The 21,500-nt window shown below is 43.7% G+C and overlaps 1 protein-coding gene across 2 annotated transcripts in view; it reads left to right on the top strand.

The window, feature by feature from the left end:
* LOC126187873 (WD repeat-containing protein 37-like) overlaps window positions 1–21,500 on the top strand; it is a 126,289-nt gene that overhangs the window by 16,544 nt on the left and 88,245 nt on the right. For both annotated transcript variants that reach the window (XM_049929204.1, XM_049929203.1), the window contains exon 2: window positions 14,717–14,919. In XM_049929204.1, coding sequence (XP_049785161.1) covers window positions 14,756–14,919 — 164 coding nt within the window. In that variant the 5' untranslated portion in view covers window positions 14,717–14,755. The remainder of the gene's footprint in view (window positions 1–14,716; window positions 14,920–21,500) is intronic.

Raw genomic sequence — 21,500 nt, 5'->3', positions numbered from 1 at the left:
ACAGAATAAGACAGAACACTGACAGTATTTATTTTGCATCTGGATTAGTGTGTACCATCAAGTACTAGCTGTCTGGCACAGCCCTCGTGAACCCTGGTCACGTTAGTGAAAAGAAGCAGATCTAGATGGCAAAAGGGAGGACTTCGGTGAATCTTACTGCATGGCTGGTGCCATTGGCCTGCAGTTGTATATTCACTATAACTAAGTGAATGAAATTATGAGTGAGTGAAACGGAACTGCATTGGTATGTTCTGTTCAAAGTAATAAACAGTGACTATTACTAATCTGTGGCATTGAATATGCATAGGAAGATGCAGTCGTGGACAGTGACAAGGCTGCAGTGCCAGTTGGTCATGGACCTCACACAGAATGGACTGGGTGAGATGGTGATCAGACCCTTTCCAATCTGACTAGGTGACACTCAGGTAAGCCTCCACTTTCAAAAAACAGCATTGTTACCAACTGTGCTAGGGTGAACAGCTGGGACTTGCTTGCTGGGGCATAGAAACCTCCATTTTGCTCCAAGGGTTCTGCAGTCTCAACCGTTGGAACTACTCTCAAAATGATGGCAGCCAAAATCCATTTCCAGATTTCGGTTCCTCAATATTTCTGGAATTATCGTCATAAAGCTCCTTTTCTCACTGAAATTTCTATAGAGGTTTAATTTGTGGCTGATTTTTTGAGTATCTTGATATAAAACTGATACGTAAATTTGTGAATGTAACGGGGGGAGGGTGTCATTCATTGTCAAAGGGTCCGGAATTTGTAATCTGATTTATTGCATATCTGCATATTAAATTTAGTCAATCCCTTCTTTATTTTAGGTGTCACACCATTGCCCATTGTGCTTCACGGCATGTGACAGTCTTGGGAAGGCTCACAACAGATGGTGTTAAAAGTATTTGGAATGTAGGTTATGGTGCACACTGATCGGTAGTGTAGTCTGAGGCATAATTTAGGTTAAGATGTTACAGTTCAGGTGTTAGGTAGGGAAGACAACAAATCTGATTATAAGACTGTAGATGTGGTGACACACTGATCTGTAATGGCCCAAGGTCTGGTTTGGATTGTTAGGTGACAGTTCTGATGAGAGTTGACAAATCAGTATCAGACACTTCAGTGAATTACGTTTATTTGATGGGTATTAGAAAGTGGAGGTACATTATCAATATTTAAAATATATGCTGCACTTCAGTGAGAAAACGTACCTGTAGCAAGATAGTTAATAGTGAGATTCAGGGTGATAATTATTGAACTATATTTAAGGAAAAGTAAATTATTTACAAACTATGGTGTGCACACACTTTATTCAACGTGTAAACATCACTACAGATATTCGGATTTAGGTTATGACATGTTCGATATGCCTGCCATCATTGGCAATGATGTGGCGCAGATGAATAGCAAAATTCTGCATGACTCGCTGAAGTGTTGGAACATCAGTGCTGTCGATGACCCCCTGCATGGCTGTTTTCAGCTAAGCAATGGTTTTGGGGTTATTGCTGTACACCTTGTATTTAATATAACCCTATAAAAATGAGTTGCATATATTCAGATCTGGAGGGTATGGTGGCCAATCGAGGCCCATGCCAGCGGCCTCTGGTTACCCCAGAGCCAGAATGCGGTCCCCAAAGTGCTCCTCCGGGACATCACTCTCCTGCTTCTAAGGGGTCAAGCTCTGTGTTGCATGGACCACATTTTGTGGAAATCGGGGTCACTTTGGATAATGGTGATGAAATGATCTTCAAAACATAAACATATTGTTCAGTAGTCACTGTGCCATCAAGAAATATCACACCGATTGTCCTGTGACTGGTCATTGCACTCTACACAGTCACCCGTTGAGGGTGAAGAGATTTCTTGATCGCGAAATGTGAATTTCATATAGTTCAATAATTGTCACCCTGTATACAGGGTGTTACAAAAAGGTACGGCCAAACTTTCAGGAAACATTCCTCACACACAAAGAGAGAAAATATGTTATGTGGACATGTGTCCGGAAACGCTTACTTTCCATGTTAGAGCTCATTTTATTATTTCTCTTCAAATCACATTAATCATGGAATGGAAACACACAGCAACAGAACATACCAGCGTGACTTCAAACACTTCATTACAGAAAATGTTCAAAGTGTCCTCCGTTAGCAAGGATACATGCATCCACCCTCCGTCGCATGGAATCCCTGATGCGCTGATGCAGCCCTGGAGCCCCCAGGGGCTCAGCATTTATTTGCTGAGTACGGGCTTGGCGACCCCGGGGTCCTGAGCTGGGGACTGGTCAGCGCCGCCAGTCTCCTGTCACTGTAACCCCCGGACATGCTTCAGCGACCACCGTATGGCGCGGCGGTGGAATGTTGTGTGCTGCGGGGAATGGTAATCTTGGCTTGACCGCCTGGATTGCGAGGAAGGACAACCTCTATAAAAACCCCTCAATCTTCCGGTGTGCTCCGCACCTATGAGATGCATGGCTGTTGGGGTGGAACAGTCGTAAGCGGGCAACCTCTGGGGCACCTGCCGCACCCCAGTTGTATCAGGCTTACTCAGGCACGCGGGGCTCTGTCTTAGCGGACCTTTAGTTCCCTAGCTGCTCGTGGGACCGCAATGGACCCTTCGACCTCTACATTTCCCCCTACCAGTGGCTTGGGTGGGCCACTGGTAGGAAAACACACCCCATCGAAGAAGCGACTTCGTGCTGCGAGTCCTCCAGCGCCTGGTGTTGATAGAGATTTATCAGACTGTCGTAACAGAGCACATGCTGATAATCAGAATGTGTTTTTGATTATTAAACGGAAGGAGGGTAGCTTTGAGAGGGTTTCTCCCTTTTACATCCACAAGGGTCTTGAGGGGATTGCAGGAACACTTAAATCTGTGAAGCGACTTCGCAATGGGACTCTGTTAGTTGAGACTTCTAGTTCCCGTCAAGTCGCTTCTCTTCAGAAAGCAACCTGTCTCGGAGAGTACGCTATTGAGAGCGAGCTCCACTCCACTCTGAACTATAGTAAGGGTGTTGTGACATGTAGGGACTTGGTGGATATCCCCACAGATGAGTTAAAATCTGAATGGGCTGGTGACGGTATTGTTGACGTGCAGCATATTATGAAACGAGTCGATGGGGACCTAGTCAAATCCGACTCGTTTATTCTCACGTTCAGTTGCCCGAGACTCCCAGAGCATGTCAAAGCGGGATTCTTACGTTTGCCAGTAAGGCCATATTTCCCCAACCCAATGCGCTGTTTTAAATGTCAGCGCTTTGGGCATACTACGTTGGGGTGCAATGGGGTAGCCACTTGCGGTAAATGTGGTCAGCCTGCCCATGAAGGAGCCGATTGTTCATCGCCTGTGAAGTGCGTGAATTGCTCTGGGAGTCACCCTGTCTGGAGCCGGGTCTGCCCCATCTACATCGATGAACGGAAGATACAGGAGATTAAAACATCTAAGCGCATCCCCTATGGTGAGGCCAAGAAGCTCTTTAAGACCATGCAGCCTCCTGTGTTTACAACATCTTTCGCTTCCGCTCTGAAGAAACCGGTACCAGTGGCCACTGTTGCTACGCAAACGGAGGTTGCTAGTGTTAGCACTAATACCTGCGTTTGCCAGTGCACTTGTGCTGCTGCGGTTGTTTTGCAACCTGCAGCTCTCCCTGCAACGTCGGACAAGGCTGTGGTTGCTGACATTGGGGTACTTCCTGCCTCTCCCCCTATGGCGCCTTCTGCCCAGGCGAGTAAAGCTCCACCTGTTGACAAGGCTCTGCATTCTAAGCCCTCCAAGACAAAAGACGCCGAAGGTGAAGGTTTTGCCACCTGAGGAGACTAGTCAGGGTCGGTCCGATGACGAGGCCATCGTACTGTCTGACATCTCCCGTGGGTCGTCATCGGAGCTGATGAACATTGATGTCGACCGGGGGCGATCTTCTCGCCCCAGGAATAAATTTCCGGCGGGTACGGGCTCTCCTCCGAAACACAGAGGAAGGGTGGAAGTTCAGCCACCCTAATCACTGGCTCCCATATTACAGTGGAACCTGAATGGGTTCAGGACGCCTGTGGCCGAATTACAACTCCTTGTACGAGAGTGCCCTTTGTGCTTATGTCTCCAAGAGACACATTTTCGGGCCTCTGATGCTCCTTCTGTACGGGGCTATACCGTATATCGGAAAGATGATCTGACGGGGCAAAGGGCAAAGGGTGGTGTTGCGGTTTTTGTCCGTGACATGCACCCCTCATCTGAGCTCCCTCTCGTTACAGACTTGCAAGCAGTTGCAGTTGACCTTCTTGTGGGTCGGAGACTCACAGTCTGTTCCGTTTACTTACCACCTCAGGATGTGATAGACTCCGAGGCTCTCACAGACCTTATTAGCCAACTCCCCCGCCCATTTCTTCTGCTGGGGGACTTCAATGCTCATAATGTCTTATGGGGCTCTCCGACTACTTGCCCCAGGGGTCGCATTCTGGAAAGCCTCATGATGTCTGAAGAACTGTGCATCCTCAACTCTGGTGCTCCCACTCATTTCTGTACTGCTTCCGGGTCATCATCGCCTATTGACCTTTCCTTTTGCTCTCCAGCACTCGCGGATTCTGCTCTGTGGGAGGTTGTTGCTGACCTCCATTCTAGTGACCACTTCCCCCTTTGGATTCGCCTCCTGGATGAGGCTGTGGCATTATCAGTGCCGCCTCGGTGACACATCTGCAGAGCTGACTGGACACTTTTCAGCCAACTGGCTGTTTTGGAACACCGTGCCAGCGTCCACGAATGGGTAGACCATGTTACAGCCGTGATCTCCCATGCTGCTGAATTGTCCATTCCACAGTCATCCGGTAATCCCAAGAGGCGTCCTGTCCCTTGGTGGACCACTGAGTGCCGCTCCGCCATCCGAGCCTGCCGTGCAGCTCTGCGCTGCTTCAAGTGCCGTCCCTCAGCTGACAATTTTGCGGCTTTTCGGGTGGCAAGGGCCAAAGCGCGGCGAGTGATTAAAGAGAGCAAACGACGGTCATGGCAATTGTTCTTGAACTCTGTCTCCCGCTCCACTAATTCTACGAAAGTATGGGAAGCCATCAGGAGGATTTCTGGGAAACGCAGCCAACTACCTGTCACGGCATTGCTGCATCAGGGATGTCTCCTCACGGCGCCGAGAGACATTGCCCAGACACTGGCCATGCATTTTGCGGAATCTACCGCCACTATTAACTGTGATCCAGATTTCTGCCGCTACCGAACTGCCATCGATGGGGGTCACTTGGACTTCCGGTCTCCAAATTCTGAACCCTACAACTGCCCCTTCACAATGTGGGAACTGGATTCGGCGCTGTCTGTGGCTCATGATACTGCGCCTGGTCATGATCAAATCCGGTACAGCATGCTGCAGCACTTGTTGCTGCCATCCAAGGAAGTTCTCCTGAATTGTTTTAATATGATATGGTTATCTGGCACATACCCTGACTTGTGGAGGGAGGCGATTTTGATTCCTCTCCTCAAACCGGGGAAGGACCGAACGCATCCCAGCAGTTATCGAAGTATTGCTTTGACGAGCTGTGTCGGGAAGACGTTGGAACGCATGATCAACCGTCGCCTGGTTTGGCTGCTCGAGACCAGGCAGCTCCTTAGCCCCTTTCAGTGTGGCTTTCGGAGATGTCGTTCAACTGTAGACAACTTGACGCTGCTGGAGGCGGCCATCCAGCAGGCCTTCCTACATAACCAGCATTGTCTTGGTGTCTTCTTTGATATTCATAAGGCGTATGACACTACTTGGCGCCGCCATATCCTCAATCAACTCCATGAGTGGGGCTTTCGTGGCCGTCTCCCAATCTTCATTCGGTCCTTTCTTTCCCACCACCTCTTTCGTTATAGGGTTGGTAATGTGCTCTCTGCTTTGTATGTGCAGGAGAATGGTGTTCCTCAGGGAAGCGTTTTAAGTATCACCCTCTTTGCCATCGCCATTAACAGTATCACGTCCACTATCCGGAGTCCTGCCCAATGCTTCTTGTTTGTGGACGATTTTGCTGTTTTCTGTTCTTCCTCCAGTCTTGTCACTGCTAGTCGGCAGTTGCAGCTTACGATACAGCGATTAGAGGCATGGACTGCGAAGACGGGTTTTACCTTTTCTGCAGACAAATGTGTGTGTGTTCATTTTAATCGTTCTCGATGTCTTTTTACCTCCCCTGAATTGCGTCTGAGGGACACCATTCTTCCTTTTCGCGACACTGTGCGGTTCCTGGGCCTCACCTTTGATTCCAAGTTGTCGTGGTTGCCTCACCTTAAAGACCTCAAGGTGCGGGCCCTGAAGGCACTGAATATTTTGAAGTGTCTGAGCCATCGGTCCTGGGGAGCAGATCGGGCGCGTCTGCTGCAGTTTTATAGGGCTTTCGTCCGATCGCGTCTTGACTATGGTTGCACCGTGTATGGGTCGGTGAGGCCTTCGTATCTGAAGATTCTTAATGCAGTACACCATGAGGGTATCAGGCTGGCCACTGGTGCCTTCCGTACCAGTCCCGTCCCCAGCCTGTGTGCTGAGGCAGGGGAACCGCCGCTCGCCATCCGGCGGAAACTCCTCATGGTGCGACGGGTGTGTCAATTCCTGCCTGTCCTACCTCCCCTGCGTACCCTACCGTTGCCCGACCGCCTATGGAACGTCTCTTTTCCAGTTGTCCCAGGGCAACGAGACCATTTGGGATCCGTGCCAAGCATTTGCTTGAGTCCCTTGGTGTGGAGCATCTGGCCCCCCAACAACAAGGTTTTACTCGCCTGCCTCCCTGGTTGCTCCAGAGGCCCAGCGTCCTTTTAGACTTGTCTGAGTACCGGAGGAGCTGCACTCCTGCGTTTGTTTTTACCTCCTTATTTTATGATATTTTAAACCAGCATCCCGACCATGTACCAGTCTTTACGGATGGCTCTAAACAGGGGGACTCTGTTGGTTGTGCTGTTGTTTTTCCTGATCGAGTCGTCAAGTTACGGCTTCCTGCGGCGTTTACCATCTTTGATGCCGAATTGTTTGCGATCTTGCGGGCATTGGAGCAGATGAGGTGTGTTCCCAGTCTTAAGTTCCTCATCTGTTCTGACTCCCTGAGTGCCCTTCAGACCATGCAACACTTGTACCCAGCGGATAAGGTCGTCCAGAACATCCATGATGCCCTCCTCCACCTGCAACGGCAAGGGAAGGTGGTTTCCTTCTGCTGGGTGCTGGGGCACGTGGGTATTAGGGGAAACGAACTGGCGGATGTGGCTGCCAAAGATGCATGTTCCCTCCCTCACGTTGTTGAATGTGCCGTCCCCCTCCATGCTGTTACCTCCCTCCTGCGTTTTCGCGTTATGCGTCAGTGGAAAGAGGAGTGGCTAGCAGTCGGTGAAAATAAGCTGCGTCTGGTCAAGACTACCACGCGGCCATGGTGTACGTGTCCTACCAGTCATGCAGGTGGGATGAGGTTCTCCTCACTCACCTCCGCATTGGGCACAGTCCCTTAACGCATGGTTTTTTACTCCGGCGGGAGGACCCCCCAATCTGCAGTTCTTGTGGCGTCCAGGTTACTGTCCGCCACATTTTACTTGACTGTCTTTTATTCTCTGACCAGAGGGCGATGGTTTCTTTGCCACCGGATTTGCCCTCTATTTTACAAGATGACGCAACGACTGTAGTTAAGGTCTTACGGTTTTGTGTCCTGACCAATTTGTTGCCTCGGATTTTAGGAAGAGGGTTTTAATGTGCTGCTGGGTGACTGGCTCACCCGGGTTTTAGGTAAGAAGTCAGCCAGTCACGATTACCTCCTTGTTTCCCTTCGGTTTCTGTTCTCTTTTCCTTGTGTTTCCTTTCCTTTTTAGTGTGTCCCTTCTCCTCTTGTTTTGCCTCTGTGTGTGAGGATTTGGAACTGCGTCAAGTCTGTGTCTTTTAGCCGTTCTCCTTGTTCGCTGTTTGTCTTAGTCCCTTCACTGCATGTGTTCCTGTTTTTATGCGTTTCGGCGCTGATGACCACGCTGTTTAGCGCCCGTAAACTTCAAACAAACACACACACACACACACACACACACACACACACACACACACACACAGCCCTGGAGAATGGCGTATTGTATCACAGCCGTCCACAATACGTGCACAAAGAGTCTCTACATTTGGTACCGGGGTTGCGTAGACAAGAGCTTTCAAGTGCCGCCATAAATGAAAGTCAAGAGGGTTGAGGTCAGGAGAATGTGGAGGCCATGGAATTGGTCTGCCTCTACCAATCCATCGGTCACCGAATCTGTTGTTGAGAAGCGTACGAACTTTTCGACTGAAATGTGTGGGAGCTCCATCGTGCATGAACCACATGTTGTGTCGTACTTGTAAAGGCACATGTTCCAGCAGCGCAGGTAGAGTATCCCGTATGAAATCATGATAACGTGCTCCATTGAGCGTAGGTGGAAGAACAAACTAAAATGAACTCCAACATGGAAATTAAGCGTTTCCGGACACATGTCCACATAACATCTTTTCTTTATTTGTGTGTGAGGAATGTTTCCTCAAAGTTTGGCCGTACCTTTTTGTAACACCCTGTATAAGATAATACTGAGATATTATGTTTTGCCTTCATCATTTGTCTATACTTTCTTTCTCCCTGAGGAAGGAGCTATTAGTTTCATAAGGCAGGATACAGGAGTATGTCTTTTCACATGTCTATTGGTGGTATTGACATTTTTCTTGAAATAAGTTGTGGCTGGCTCTTCTGTTTCATAGAGATTGTGTTCCGGTAGACAGTGAGTTCAATTTTATTGTGAAAATATTTGAGGAGCAAAATTAATTGGGTGTAATATACCATGCAAATAATTTTTGTTCTTAAACCTTTCAGTTTATTTGTCCACTGTAGGGGAGGATTGTATTTTCAGTCTATATATGCCCTCTATAAACTGTGTAAGACACTAAGCATAGGATTCTTTGTAGTGGACATTCTCTGTGTGCCATCTATTGATTGATGTTTGAGCTTCCACGGCATGTTCAGAATCTTGGCTGTGCAAAGATTGTAGCTGAGTGTGATTTCATAGCTTTTATAATTGTATATGCTTTTTGTAAATGTTCAGCAAAGTTGTGATTTTTTTCCCTGTTGAAACAGGTTTCCAGCTACAATCATAAGTTAGCAGAATTACAGTTGCCAAGGCAAAGTTTCAAAAAATTGTCAGTGATGATGGGTAAAGTGTCTATAGACATCCTCATTTTTGGTTTTGCTTATGTGCTCCTTCTAAATGTTTGCTCTCATTTTTACAATTGTTTGTTGTTAGCAGCTACTTGGAATTATTTCAACAGTGATCAGGCATTATAAAGAAAAACACATTGTGGAAGAGATTTTAGAAATTGTGGGAAATAGTGTTATATCGATATTGAAAAACTTGAGTATAATTTTTCTTCAGTGGCTGACAGAAATTATGAGCTTTACCAGAAAATGGATTACCTCAAGGAGGAAGATTTAGATGATGATGATGATGATGATGATGATGATGATGATGATGACTGTCAGAATATTAAAGTACTGTACTGCACATGTTAGCCCTGTATTTTCCTTTAGGAATGGTCAGTTCCCTGAGCAAATTAAAGTACTCAGTAGTAAAGCCACTTTACAAAAAGGGAGGAAGGGATAATGTAGATAATTTTTGACCTATTTCTATGGCATTAGTGTTTGCAAAAGTTATTGAAAAGGCCGTGTATGTGAGGATAATTGATCATTTTATATCGCACAGTTTGCTATCAAATGTACAGTTCGGCTTTAGAAGTCATTTAACAATTGAAAATGCTATATTCTCTTTTCTCTGTGAGATACTGGATGGGCTAAACAAAAGATTTCAAACGCTTGTCATATTTTTGATTTAACTAAGGCATTTGATTGTGTTGATCACAAAAGATTGCTCCAGAAGTTGGACCATTACAGAATATGGGGAGTAGCTCAGAATTGGTTCACCTCTTACTTCAGCAACAGGTGGCAAAAGGTCATTATTCACAATGTTAACTGCTGTGATGTGGGGTCTGAGTGGGGTACTGTCAAGTGGTGCTGGTGGTGGTGGTGGGGGGGGTGTCCCAGAGATCAGTGTTGGGGCCACTCCTGTTCCTTATTTATGTAAATGAGAACCTGTTGTCGACCCCTGTTCATGAGTCATGATATATATTATGCTTGTCTGTATATGTGCCTGGATATGTGTGTGTGTGCGCGCGAGTGTATACCCGTCCTTTTTTCCCCCTAAGGTAAGTCTTTCCGCTCCCGAGATTGGAATGACTCCTTACCCTCTCCCTTAAAACCCAAATCCTTTCGTCTTTCCCTCTCCTTCCCTCTTTCCAACCGTTGGTTGCGAAAGCTAGAATTTTGTGTGTATGTTTGTGTTTGTTTGTGTGTCTATCGACCTGCCAGCGCTTTTGTTTGGTAAGTCCCATCATCTTTCTTTTTAGATATATTTTTCCCACGTGGAATGTTTCCCTCTATTTTTATATATATAATAGAAGGAAACATTCCACTTAGGAAAAATATACCTAAAACAAAGATTATGTGACTTACCAAATGAAAGTGCTGGCAGGTCGACAGACACACAAAATTCAAGCTTTCGCAACAAACTGTTGCCTCATCAGGAAAGAGGGAAGGAGAGGGAAAGACGAAAGGATGTGGGTTTTAAGGGAGAGGGTAAGGAGTTACTCCAGTCCCGGGAGCGGAAAGACTTACCTTAGGGGGAAAAAAGGACGGGTATACACTCGCGCGCGCACACACACACACACACACACACACACACACACACACACATCCATCCACACATATACAGACACAAGCAGACATATTTAAAGACAAAGACCCTATATATATAGGGTGGTCCAAAAGTCTGGAAACAACCTGATAAAATCCAAATGGAGTAGCAAACAAGGAAACAGAGTTCCTAAGCACGAGGAACGGGAAGGGGGGAAACTTTATAGGCTATGCCACCAACATGGCGGCTATCTTGGATTCAACTCCAAAATTTCAAATGGGAATGTGGTCATGTGACATATCAGACAGATAGAGAACTTCACCAGAAAAACAATGCCGTTGTTATTTTAAACATAGCTTTATTCATTCTCGGGCTATACCCAGTTGCATGTGGCAGTGTTGGGACGCTCAGCAGCATGTGTGTTATCTGCTGAAGAGACATTACGTCGATGTTAGTCCCGAGAGACCACCAACAGTCATAGTAATGGCTCGGTATGTTGTTCATTATGTTGGATTGTTAATGCTATCCTCCGAACCCAGTCCTGATGAACTTTGACCAACACATCTGGCTGAATTTGACCACACTCATCAACAATGCACTGCTTTAGATGATGCAAATCCCGTATTTTCACAGAATAAACCAGTGCTTTGAGATGACCCCAAAGATAAAAATCCAAAGGAGTCAAATCTGATGAACGTGTTGGCCACTCCACAGCACCCCTACGACCAATCCACTTTTGAGGGAACTGCACATCCAGGTATGCTCGCACTTTGTGTCCATAATGTGGTGGGGCTCCATCATGCTGGAAGAATTCCGGAAATGACCCCTCCTCCGTTAACGAGGGAAACACTTCTTCATCCAATAACCTCAGATAACCGTTGGCTGTTAACGTACCATCAATAAAAAAAGGTCCAACGACTTTGGTACCCCACACACCACACCAGTCCATTACTTTTTGTGAGTCGACCATTTTGGAAGCATCAATCCAGTGTGGATTAGTGTTGGACCAGTATCTGTGATTCTGCTTGTTCACTTCACCATTGATAAAGAAATTGGCTTCATCACTGAACAGCACCTGATAGGGGAAATGTGGGTTTATTTGCAGCTGCCGTGTCACCCATTCTGCGAACTGTACCCGACAGTCTGCGTCTTCCTCGTTCAGTTGTTGGAGCAGCTGAATTATGTACGGGTGCCATTTGTGCTGTGATAAAATTCACAGTATGGAGGCACGGCTAACCCCACATTCTTGTGACAGGCAACGAGTACTCTGTTGCGGACTCTTGCTAAATGATGCCAATACGCTCACTGTTGTTGCTTCATCGATGGCAGATTTTTGTCTTCCAGCCTTAGGTTTATCTCCGACAGAACCTGTTGCTCGCAATTTGGCCAAAAGCTTGGCAACTGCGCTGTGAGTGATGGGCTGTCTGGTTGGGTGACGACTGTTGAAATCCTCAGCAATGACTCGTGTGCTTCTTTCTCCTGACATCAAGTTGATTTCAATGCATTCTTCATGTGTTAAGGACATTTTGTAACCTGTAAATAAGGAAACAATGATTCAAACGTTAGCATGAGTAAACGATACCTAACAGTTAAACACAGGCATGGAATAGTCACTTTGCACCGTTTCAGACTCCATTTATTGACTTCTCAGTACGTAATACTCACGCTGCTGAGCGTCCCACTGCTGCCACAAGTAATTGGCTATAACCCGAGAATGAATAAAGCTATGTTTAAAATAACAACAGCATTGTTTTTCTGGTGAAATTCTCTACCTATTTGATATGTCACATGACCACATTCCCATTTGAAATTTTGGAATTGAATCCAAGATGGCGGCTTTCAAAATGGCTTCCATGTTGGTGGCATAGCCTATAAAGTTTCCCCCTTCCCGTTTCTCGTGTGTAGGGACTCTGTTTCCTGGTTTGCTACTCCATTTGAATTTTATGAGGGTGTTTACGGACTTTTGGACCACCCTGTATATTCCTCACTGTCATTTCTTGTTAACAATATTAGCTTATTCCCAAGAATAAGCAGCTTTCACTCAGTTAATACTCGGCAGAAATCAAACCTGCATTTGGATCGGACTTCCTTAACTCTTGTGCAAAAAGGTGTGCAGTATACTGCTGCATCCATTTTCAGTAAGCTACCACTTGAATTAAAAAATCTTAGCAGTAATCCACGCACTTCCAAATCGAAACTGAAGTGTTTCCTCATGGGTCACTCCTATTCTGTCGAGGAGTTCCTTCAAAAATTAAGCTGATTCTTATTGTTTTGTTGATTGCATTTACTTAACCTTACGGACTGACTTTTCTCGGGTTCATGAACATTTAGTTTTATCTGTTATTACTTTTATGTTGTACTTTCATGTACTCACATGTTCTGTGACCTTGGAAATTTGCTCCTCAATTTGGTCATAAGGAACTTGACGTGTAAATAAAGGAATAAATAAATAAAAGCTTGATTTTGCTATACTAATGCAGCCACAAAGGAAAATGAACCACAAGAATTTATGCAGGCAGTTATCAGCAATGACAGTGCTGCAATCCTCGAAGTGATTTGTCAACAGATCAGTGGCGAGTTCAAACTTACAAGGCAATTGGAACCAAGGATACCTGTAGATGTTTGGAAAAGAAGAATAAACTGTACATTGATGTTTCGAGACCTGCTGTTACTGAAACTATGAAATTGCCGTGAGTGGTATTGACGTATATGGTTTTTGATTTCAATTTACAGAACATTTATTTGAGCATGAAAGTGGACACAGCACGTGTTTACTCAGGCCACTGATATGACTGTAACCAATTTATGGCTGGAGTATGTGCATGAGGCAAAACATCTTGGGCTTCCTGAAAAGCAAACTTTGGATCTAAACAATTGTCATCAATATTTTACAGAATCGTGGTTTATGGTATGGAAATGGACTGCAAAGAAGAGAGGCAGACTTTCAAATGAAGCTATCCTGGTATATGTGCCTGCAAAGTGTAAAAACTAACTGCACCAATAGAGTGTATCAGATATGGTTTTGTGAACCATGTTCCATGCTTGGATCAGCAGAAGTTGGCATATAATAGCAAAACTCATGAGTGCAAAGCTAAAATGCACATGCAGTGTGCAAAATGTGAGCTCCCTCTTTGTATAGCAACAGTTGCAACTGCTTTCTACAGTTTCATACAATAGTAAATTTTACGTGAAAAAATAGTGTCACCAGAATCTTTTCATCTTCATAAAGCTTTTCCTAATACATTTTCGCAACTGTTTTACAAGAGTATTATTTAAATGTTCAATTCCTTTAAAAACAGATGTCACAATAAGTTTAGGAATTCAAATAACACATTCTGAAAACAGAAGAATTATACCTTTAAACCACGGTGTCCTCTGTAGTGAATGATTCATAAGTTAGGTTTGGGAAGTCCAATTTTGGTTTCTGTCATATGAAAAATTTCCAAAAGTAGATACTGCTTGGATATCAAATTAAAAAAAAAAAAGTCATCCTACAAATGGAGATTAATGACCTAAAGATGTAATACTGGAGTTCTTAACTCTTCCTGGAAAGTATTAAATAAAGACTTAGAAAATGATGAATTTTGTAAAAAAACTGAAGCATCAGCTGATTTGCAGATTTGTAATAAGCGTGAAGATAATTGAAGTACTTCAGACTGACTGATTATAATGGATTTAATGTTTTACTTATAAACTGCTTATTATTTGTTTAACATGTTCTGTGTAGTGATCTTATGTTTAAATAACTATTTTTTCCGTTCTTGTACAAGTAGTGATTGTGTGTGTTTATCTTAGTGCAATTCTTATAGTTTCTTTTGTAAAAATCAGAAACTTTTCTGGACTGAAAATGATAATAGTGAGACAGAAATATAGGTAACAATTGCAGAATACAAGTTAAAAGTGTTAATTTTGCTTTTTGGTTCTTCATAATTTATTTGTGGATGCTCAAAAATAGTATCATTGCACTACATATTTGTAATATGCCCAGTACTTAATTTACGATACCAATAACCAAATAATATATTTTTCGTTCCAGTGAAATAAAAACTGATTGGCATCACAACGTAGAGGGAACATGCCACAGGATGCAGCGCAAAGCCAAATGGGTAAACCCCCTAAAAGCAAGAGAATAACAATTCCACGGGTCCAGAGCAACACAGATAATGAAAACCACCCAGCTCTTTTTCCTAGCTGGCGCTCAGATCTTGACTCTGAAGTGCCTGTACCACCCACATTTAGGTATGTTATTTCCATCCTGGCATATATTTATAATTTATGTTTTTGTTTTCTATGTACATGCCTTGCCACACATCAGTATACTCACTCATTTTCTTTGATGATTTTTAGCATTGTCCCCTATTATCTTTGTTGAAAATTGATATAACGAATTTAATTTTCTGGAAACTGCTATCACAGTACCATTGATGTTAATTTTTGAAGGCTTAATTTGATGCTATGAAAATGAGCTATTTTTCAACCCTTGCAATTTTCAATAACTAGTTCCTTCAGCAATAGCATATACCAGCGAAAGTTATTGTAACATTTAGCTTCCATTTGCAGTGTAAATTGCTGCCTTGTTTGAATCTTTAGGAATTAGGATTGTCTGATAATGACTGTTGATGCTTTTCTGACTCATGGTGTGTGCCATTACTCTACAGAACGAAGCTAAATTCAGCCAGTTTTCAATGTGAAATAAAATTTAAAAAAGTTATGTAATGGTTTGTAATGTTAAATAATATGAGTAGAATATTCTTTCTTCGCAAATAAAAAATCTTGATGTAGTGGTATAACAAGTGGTTGGATTCACACGTTAGGTTTTGATTACAGCACTAGCTTCGTTTTTCTGGATTCCTTCAACCTCAGGCTGAATTGAGGATCTCAAACATTGTAATACTAATCAAGAATAAATCACATAAGTTCTTAAGTTCTCTCCAATGTTTCTTTGCAGAAGAGAGTGAAGGTGTTTCTTTTACGACATGGACTGTAAGCAGTTGTGATATATATATATATAGAGAGAGAGAGAGAGAGAGAGAGAGAGAGAGAGAGAGATGGTTTGAACTCCATAATAGTAGTCTACCAAGTTGCAGCAATAAAAAATCCTTAAGTTTTTATGTGATGTTGGTAAGTTTTATTTGCACAGAAGTTCAAATAACATTTAGTGAAATGAAATAGAAATTGATATCTATTCTTGGGTCAGAATAACAAGGTGATTAACATCTGACTGTTTGCAGGGCTGCTACCATAGCAATAACCGGTTGGAGAATGCGCTTGGTCTATTTAGTTCACAATTATCAGATCACTCTGCTACACTGGGTAGTTTAGCTACTCACTTGCAGATGACATTTGTGGCTAGTAACATGTGATCTGATTTTGTTGTGTGGTTTGTTTCTCTTTCCAGTACGTGTATTTTATGCAACAGGATATCTGAAGCACAGTGAAAATTGTGGTTGCTGAACAGAATGTTCAGTTAAATTCTCATGTTTTGCAAGTTCAGAAACAGGAGTGTGTGCACTTGGCATGAGAATATATCAAGGAGAAGGGAGACAATGATGCCCTTCAACAAGGGCATTTCAGAGATTGCAGATGTTTTCTTGATTTGCCAAAGTACTTGTGAAAATTTATGCAGAAAACTGTTGTTGTTGTTGTTGTTGTGGTCTTCAGTCCTGAGACTGGTTTGATGCAGCTCTCCATGCTGCTCTATCCTGTGCAAGCTTCTTTATCTCCCAGTACCTACTGCAGCCTACATCCTTCTGAATCTGCTTAGTGTATTCATCTCTTGGTCTCCCTCTTTGATTTTTAAAAACCCTCCACGCTGCCCTCCAGTACTAAATTGGTGATCCCTTGATGCCTCAGAACATGTCCTACAAGCCGATCCCTTCTTCTAGTCAAGTTGTGCCACAAACTCCTCTTCTCCCCAATTCTATTCAATACTTCCTCATTAGTCACGTGATCTACCCATCTAATCTTCAGTATTCTTCTGTAGCACCACATTTCGAAAGCTTCTCATTAGTCACGTGATCTACCCATCTAATCTTCAGTATTCTTCTGTAGCACCACATTTCGAAAGCTTCTATTTTCTTCTTGTCTAAACTATTTATTGTCCATGTTTCACTTCCATACATGGTGACTCTCCATACAAATACTTTCAGAAACGACTTCCTGACACTTAAATCAATACTCGATGGTAACAAATTTCTCTTTTTCAGAAACGCTTTCCTTGCCGTTGCCAGCCTACATTTTATATCCTCTCTGGTTCAAATGGCTCTGAGCACTATGCGACTTAACTGCCGAGGTCATCAGTCGCCTAGAACTTAGAACTAATTAAACCTAACTAACCTAAGGACATCACACACATCCATGCCCGAGGCAGGATTCGAACCTGCGACCATAGCGGTCACTCGGTTCCAGACTGTAGCGCCTAGAACCGCACGGCCACTCCGGTCGCCTTATATCCTCTCTACTTTGATCATCATCAGTTATTTTGCTCCCTAAATAGCAAAACCCCTTTACTACTTTAAGTGTCTCATTTCCTAATCTGATTCCCTCAGCATAACCCGACTTAATTCGACTACATTCCATTATCCTTGTTTTGCTTTTGTTGATGTTCATCTTATACCCTCCTTTCAAGACACTATCCATTCCGTTCAACTGCTCTTCTCTGACAGAATTACAATGTCATCGGCGAACCTCAAAATTTTTATTTCTTCTCCATGGATTTTAATACCTACTCCGAACTTTTGTTTTGTTTCCTTTACTGCTTGCTCAGTATACAGATTGAATAGCATTGGGGAGAGGCTACAACCCTGTCTCACTCCCTTCCCAACCACTGCTTCCCTTTCATTTCCCTCGACTCTTATAACTGCCATCTGGTTTCTGTACAAATTGTAAATAGCCTTTCGCTCCCTGTATTTTACCCCTGCCACCTTCAGAATTTGAAAGAGAGTATTCCAGTCAACATTGTCGAAAGCTTTCTCTAAGTCTACAAATGCTAGAAATGTAGGTTTGCCTTCCCTTAATCTTTCTTCTAAGATAAGTCGTAAGGTCAGTATTGCCTCACGTGTTCCAACATTTCTACGGAATCGAAACTGATTTTCCCCGAGGTCGGCTTCTACCAGTTTTTCCATTTGTCTGTAAATAATTTGTGTTTATTAAACTGATAGTTCGGTAATTTCCACATCTGTCAACACCTGTTTTCTTTGGGATTGGAACTATTATATTCTTCTTGAAGTCTGAGGGAATTTCGCCTGCCTCATACATCTTGCTCACCAGATGGTAGAGTTTTGTCAGGACTGGCTCTCCCAAGGCTCTCAGTAGTTCTAATGGAATGTTGTCTACTCCCGGGGCCTTGTTTCGACTTAGGTCTTTCAGTGCTCTGTCAAACTCTTCACGCAGTATCATACCTCCCATTTCATCTTCATCTACATCGTCTTCCATTTCCGTAATATTGTCCTCAAGAACATCGCCCCTGTATAGACCCTCTATATACTCCTTCCACCTTTCTGCTTTCCCTTCTTTGCTTGGAACTGGGTTTCCATCTGAGCTCCTGATATTCATGCAAGTGGTTCTCTTTTCTCCAAAGGTCTCTTTAATTTTCCTGTAAGCAGTATCTACTTTACCCCTCATGAGATAAGCCTCTACATCCTTACATTTGTCCTCTAGCCGTCCCTGCTTAGCCATTTTGCACTTCCTGTCGATCTCATCCTGTCGATCTCATTTTTGAGACGTTTGTATTCCTTTTTGCCTTCTTCACTTACTGCATTTTTGTATTTTTTCCTTTCATCAATTACATTCAGTATCTCTTCTGTTACCCAAGGATTTCTACTAGCCCTTGTCTTTTTACGTACTTGATCCTCTGCTGCCTTCACTATTTCATTCCTCAAAGCTACCCATTCTTCTTCTACTGTATTTATTTCCCCCATTTCTGTCAATTGTTCCTTTATGCTCTCCCTGAAACTCTGTACAACCTCTGGTTCTTTCAGTCTATCCAGGTCCTATCTCCTTAAATTCCCAAGTTTTTGCAGTTTTTTCAGTTTTAATCTACAGTTCATAACCAACAGATTGTGGTCAGAGTCCACATCCGCCCCTGGAAATGTCTTAAAATTTAAAACCCAGTTCCTAAATCTCTGTCTTACCATTATATAATCTATCTGAAACCTTCTAGTATCTCGAGGGTTCTTCCATGTGTACAACCTTCTTTCATGATTCCTGAACCAAGTGTTAGCTATGATTAGGTTATGCTCTGTGCAAAATTCCAGCAGGCGGCTTCCTCTTTCATTTCTTAGCCCCAATCCATATTCAACTACTATGTTTCTTTCTCTCCCTTTCCCTACTCTCGAATTCCAGTCACCCATGACTATTAAATTTTCGTCTCCCTTCACTACCTGAATAATTTCTTTTATCTCATCATAAATTTCATCAATTTCTTCTTCATCTGCAGAGCTAATTGGCATATAAACTTGTACTACTGTAGTAGGCATGGGCTTCATGTCTCTCTTGGCCACAATAATGCATTCACTATGCTGTTTGTAGTAGCTTACCTGCACTCCTATTTTTTTTTTTATTAATTATTAAACCGACTCCTGCATTAACCCTTTTTGATTTTGTATTTATAACCCTGTATTCACCTGACCAAAATTCTTGTTTCTCCTGCTACCTAACTTCACTAATTCCCACCATATCTAACTTTAACCAATCCCTTTTTAAATTTTCTAACCTACCTGCCCGATTAAGGGATCTGACATTCCATGCTCCGATCCGCAGAAAGCCAGTTGTCTTTCTCCTGATAAAGACGTCCTCCTGAGTAGTCCCCGCCCGGAGATCTGAATGGGGGTCTATTTTGCCTCCAGAATATTTTACCCAAGAGGATGCCATCATCATTTAATCATACAGTGAAGCTGCTTGCCCTCGGGAAAAATTATGGCTGTAGTTTCCCCTTGCTTTCAGCCGTTCGCGGTACCAGCACAGCGAGGCCGTTTTGGTTAGTGTTACAGGGCCAGATCAGTCAACCATCCAGACTGTTGCCATTGCAACTACTGAATAGGTTGCTGCCCCTCTTCAGGAACCACACATTCGTCTGGCCTCTCAACAGATACCCCTCCGTTGTCGTTGCACCTACGGTACGGCTATCTGTGTCATTGAGGCACGCAAGCCTCCCCACCAATGGCAAGGTCCATGGTTCATGGGGGGGGGGGGGGGGGGGGAGACCACTGTACAGAACAAGATTCATCTGAGCTATGGTCTCTGGTAAAGAGGAAAACAAAGCAGTGAGTAATGAACTTTGACACAATTCAGTAAGACGCTGTTTATCAACGTATATATGGTTATTATGAAAGAAAAGAAATCCAACAATAAAAAACTTTTGTTAACATTTGTGTGTGCCCTAGGGTTCAGGTATCAAAAAATTAATGAAAAGAAGTGTTACTGCTGCATGGCATTGTTAGGCACAATTTGAAGGCGGTATGTGGCAGAACGTGACTGGGATAATCCAGTAATTCTGTGAAAAAAGAGTGGACAGATGAGTATACATTCACATTTGGAAGGACAGTGTCTCAAACCCACGTCCGGCCATTCAGATACAGATTTTCCATGATTTACCTAAATTGCTCTAGGTAAATGCCTGGATGGTTCCCTTTAAAGGACATGGCCGTTGCTCTAGGTAAATGCCTGGATGGTTCCCTTTAAAGGACATGGCCGTTTTCCTTCCTCATCCTTGACACAGAGTGTGTGCTCCATCTCTAATGACATCAATGTCGACGGGATGTTAAACTCAGTCTTCTTTCATTCCAAGAGTATTCATGAAGGTACTGCAGTTCCCATTGGAAAGGGCACAAGAATTACTGCCTTCCTCTGGTTTCATATTGAAGTGTCTCCTGGCTTAGAGAATACGTGATTACTACAAGGAGATGAATTGAGAGTTTTATTAAGAGGTTCATTGGAAAAATTATTGGAAAATAGAAATAGGTCATCTGTCATCATTGTGGATGATGCCCCATACCATTCGTTTGTCAAAGATAAAGCTTTGATGGCGAAGAAAAAACATGACCCCATTGTATGCTTGAAAAAAAGAAAGTGGCGGTGGGGCAAGCCGATTTCAGCAGTATGTCATTGATGAGCTGGCTAGAGAAAACGGCCATAGAGGTGTTTGGCTCCCACCATTGCCACTTCAAAACTATTGAAATGTTTTGGTTGCAGATGAAGCATTACAGGACAGTGTCCCCCTGCAGGTCCGGGGGTTAAAATAGGCCCGAGGTATTCCTGCCTGTTTTAAGAGGTGACTAACAGGAGCCTCTCACTGAAAAGTGAGCCCTATGAGTTCAGGTCCCAATCTATGGTTTGACCTGCCACTTTCAAAATTTTACAGAAGTGCAGGCCATATGGGGAAGGATGCCCTACATGGTGCACGAGTTATCCATAGTGCCCTTAGATTCGATCTCCTGAATCTCATGTCATGGCTTTGCATCTCCACCTGCAATTGAACTATTTGGGCGAGGACACTTTCTGGAGTATGTCATCTTCTTCCGTTGTCTCCTGTCGTCTTTCGCCCCCATGACAATATTGGATTTCTCTGCGCCCAATATCCAGCACGGTAGCCAGACCGTTGTGGTGGGGTCGTCATGTACCCATTGGGTGGTAGCCTCCTAATAATACAGGGATTGCACTGCTGATGCCTGAGCTGTAAACTCTCCATGTATGCCAAGGAGTAGAACCCTGTCTTCCTGGGGCATCAGGACTCCTGGCAACAGAAATTATGCCAGTTGGCCTTTGCTGTGGCTGGGTGGCACCCATGGGAAGAGGTCTTGATCGGAGTGGGTGGCATCAGG

Source organism: Schistocerca cancellata, chromosome 5 (genome assembly GCF_023864275.1).
Source record: "Schistocerca cancellata isolate TAMUIC-IGC-003103 chromosome 5, iqSchCanc2.1, whole genome shotgun sequence".
NCBI classification, from domain to species: Eukaryota; Metazoa; Arthropoda; class Insecta; order Orthoptera; family Acrididae; genus Schistocerca; species Schistocerca cancellata.
Note: the sequence above shows the minus strand (reverse complement) of the source record. Positions and strands in the feature narration are given on the sequence as shown.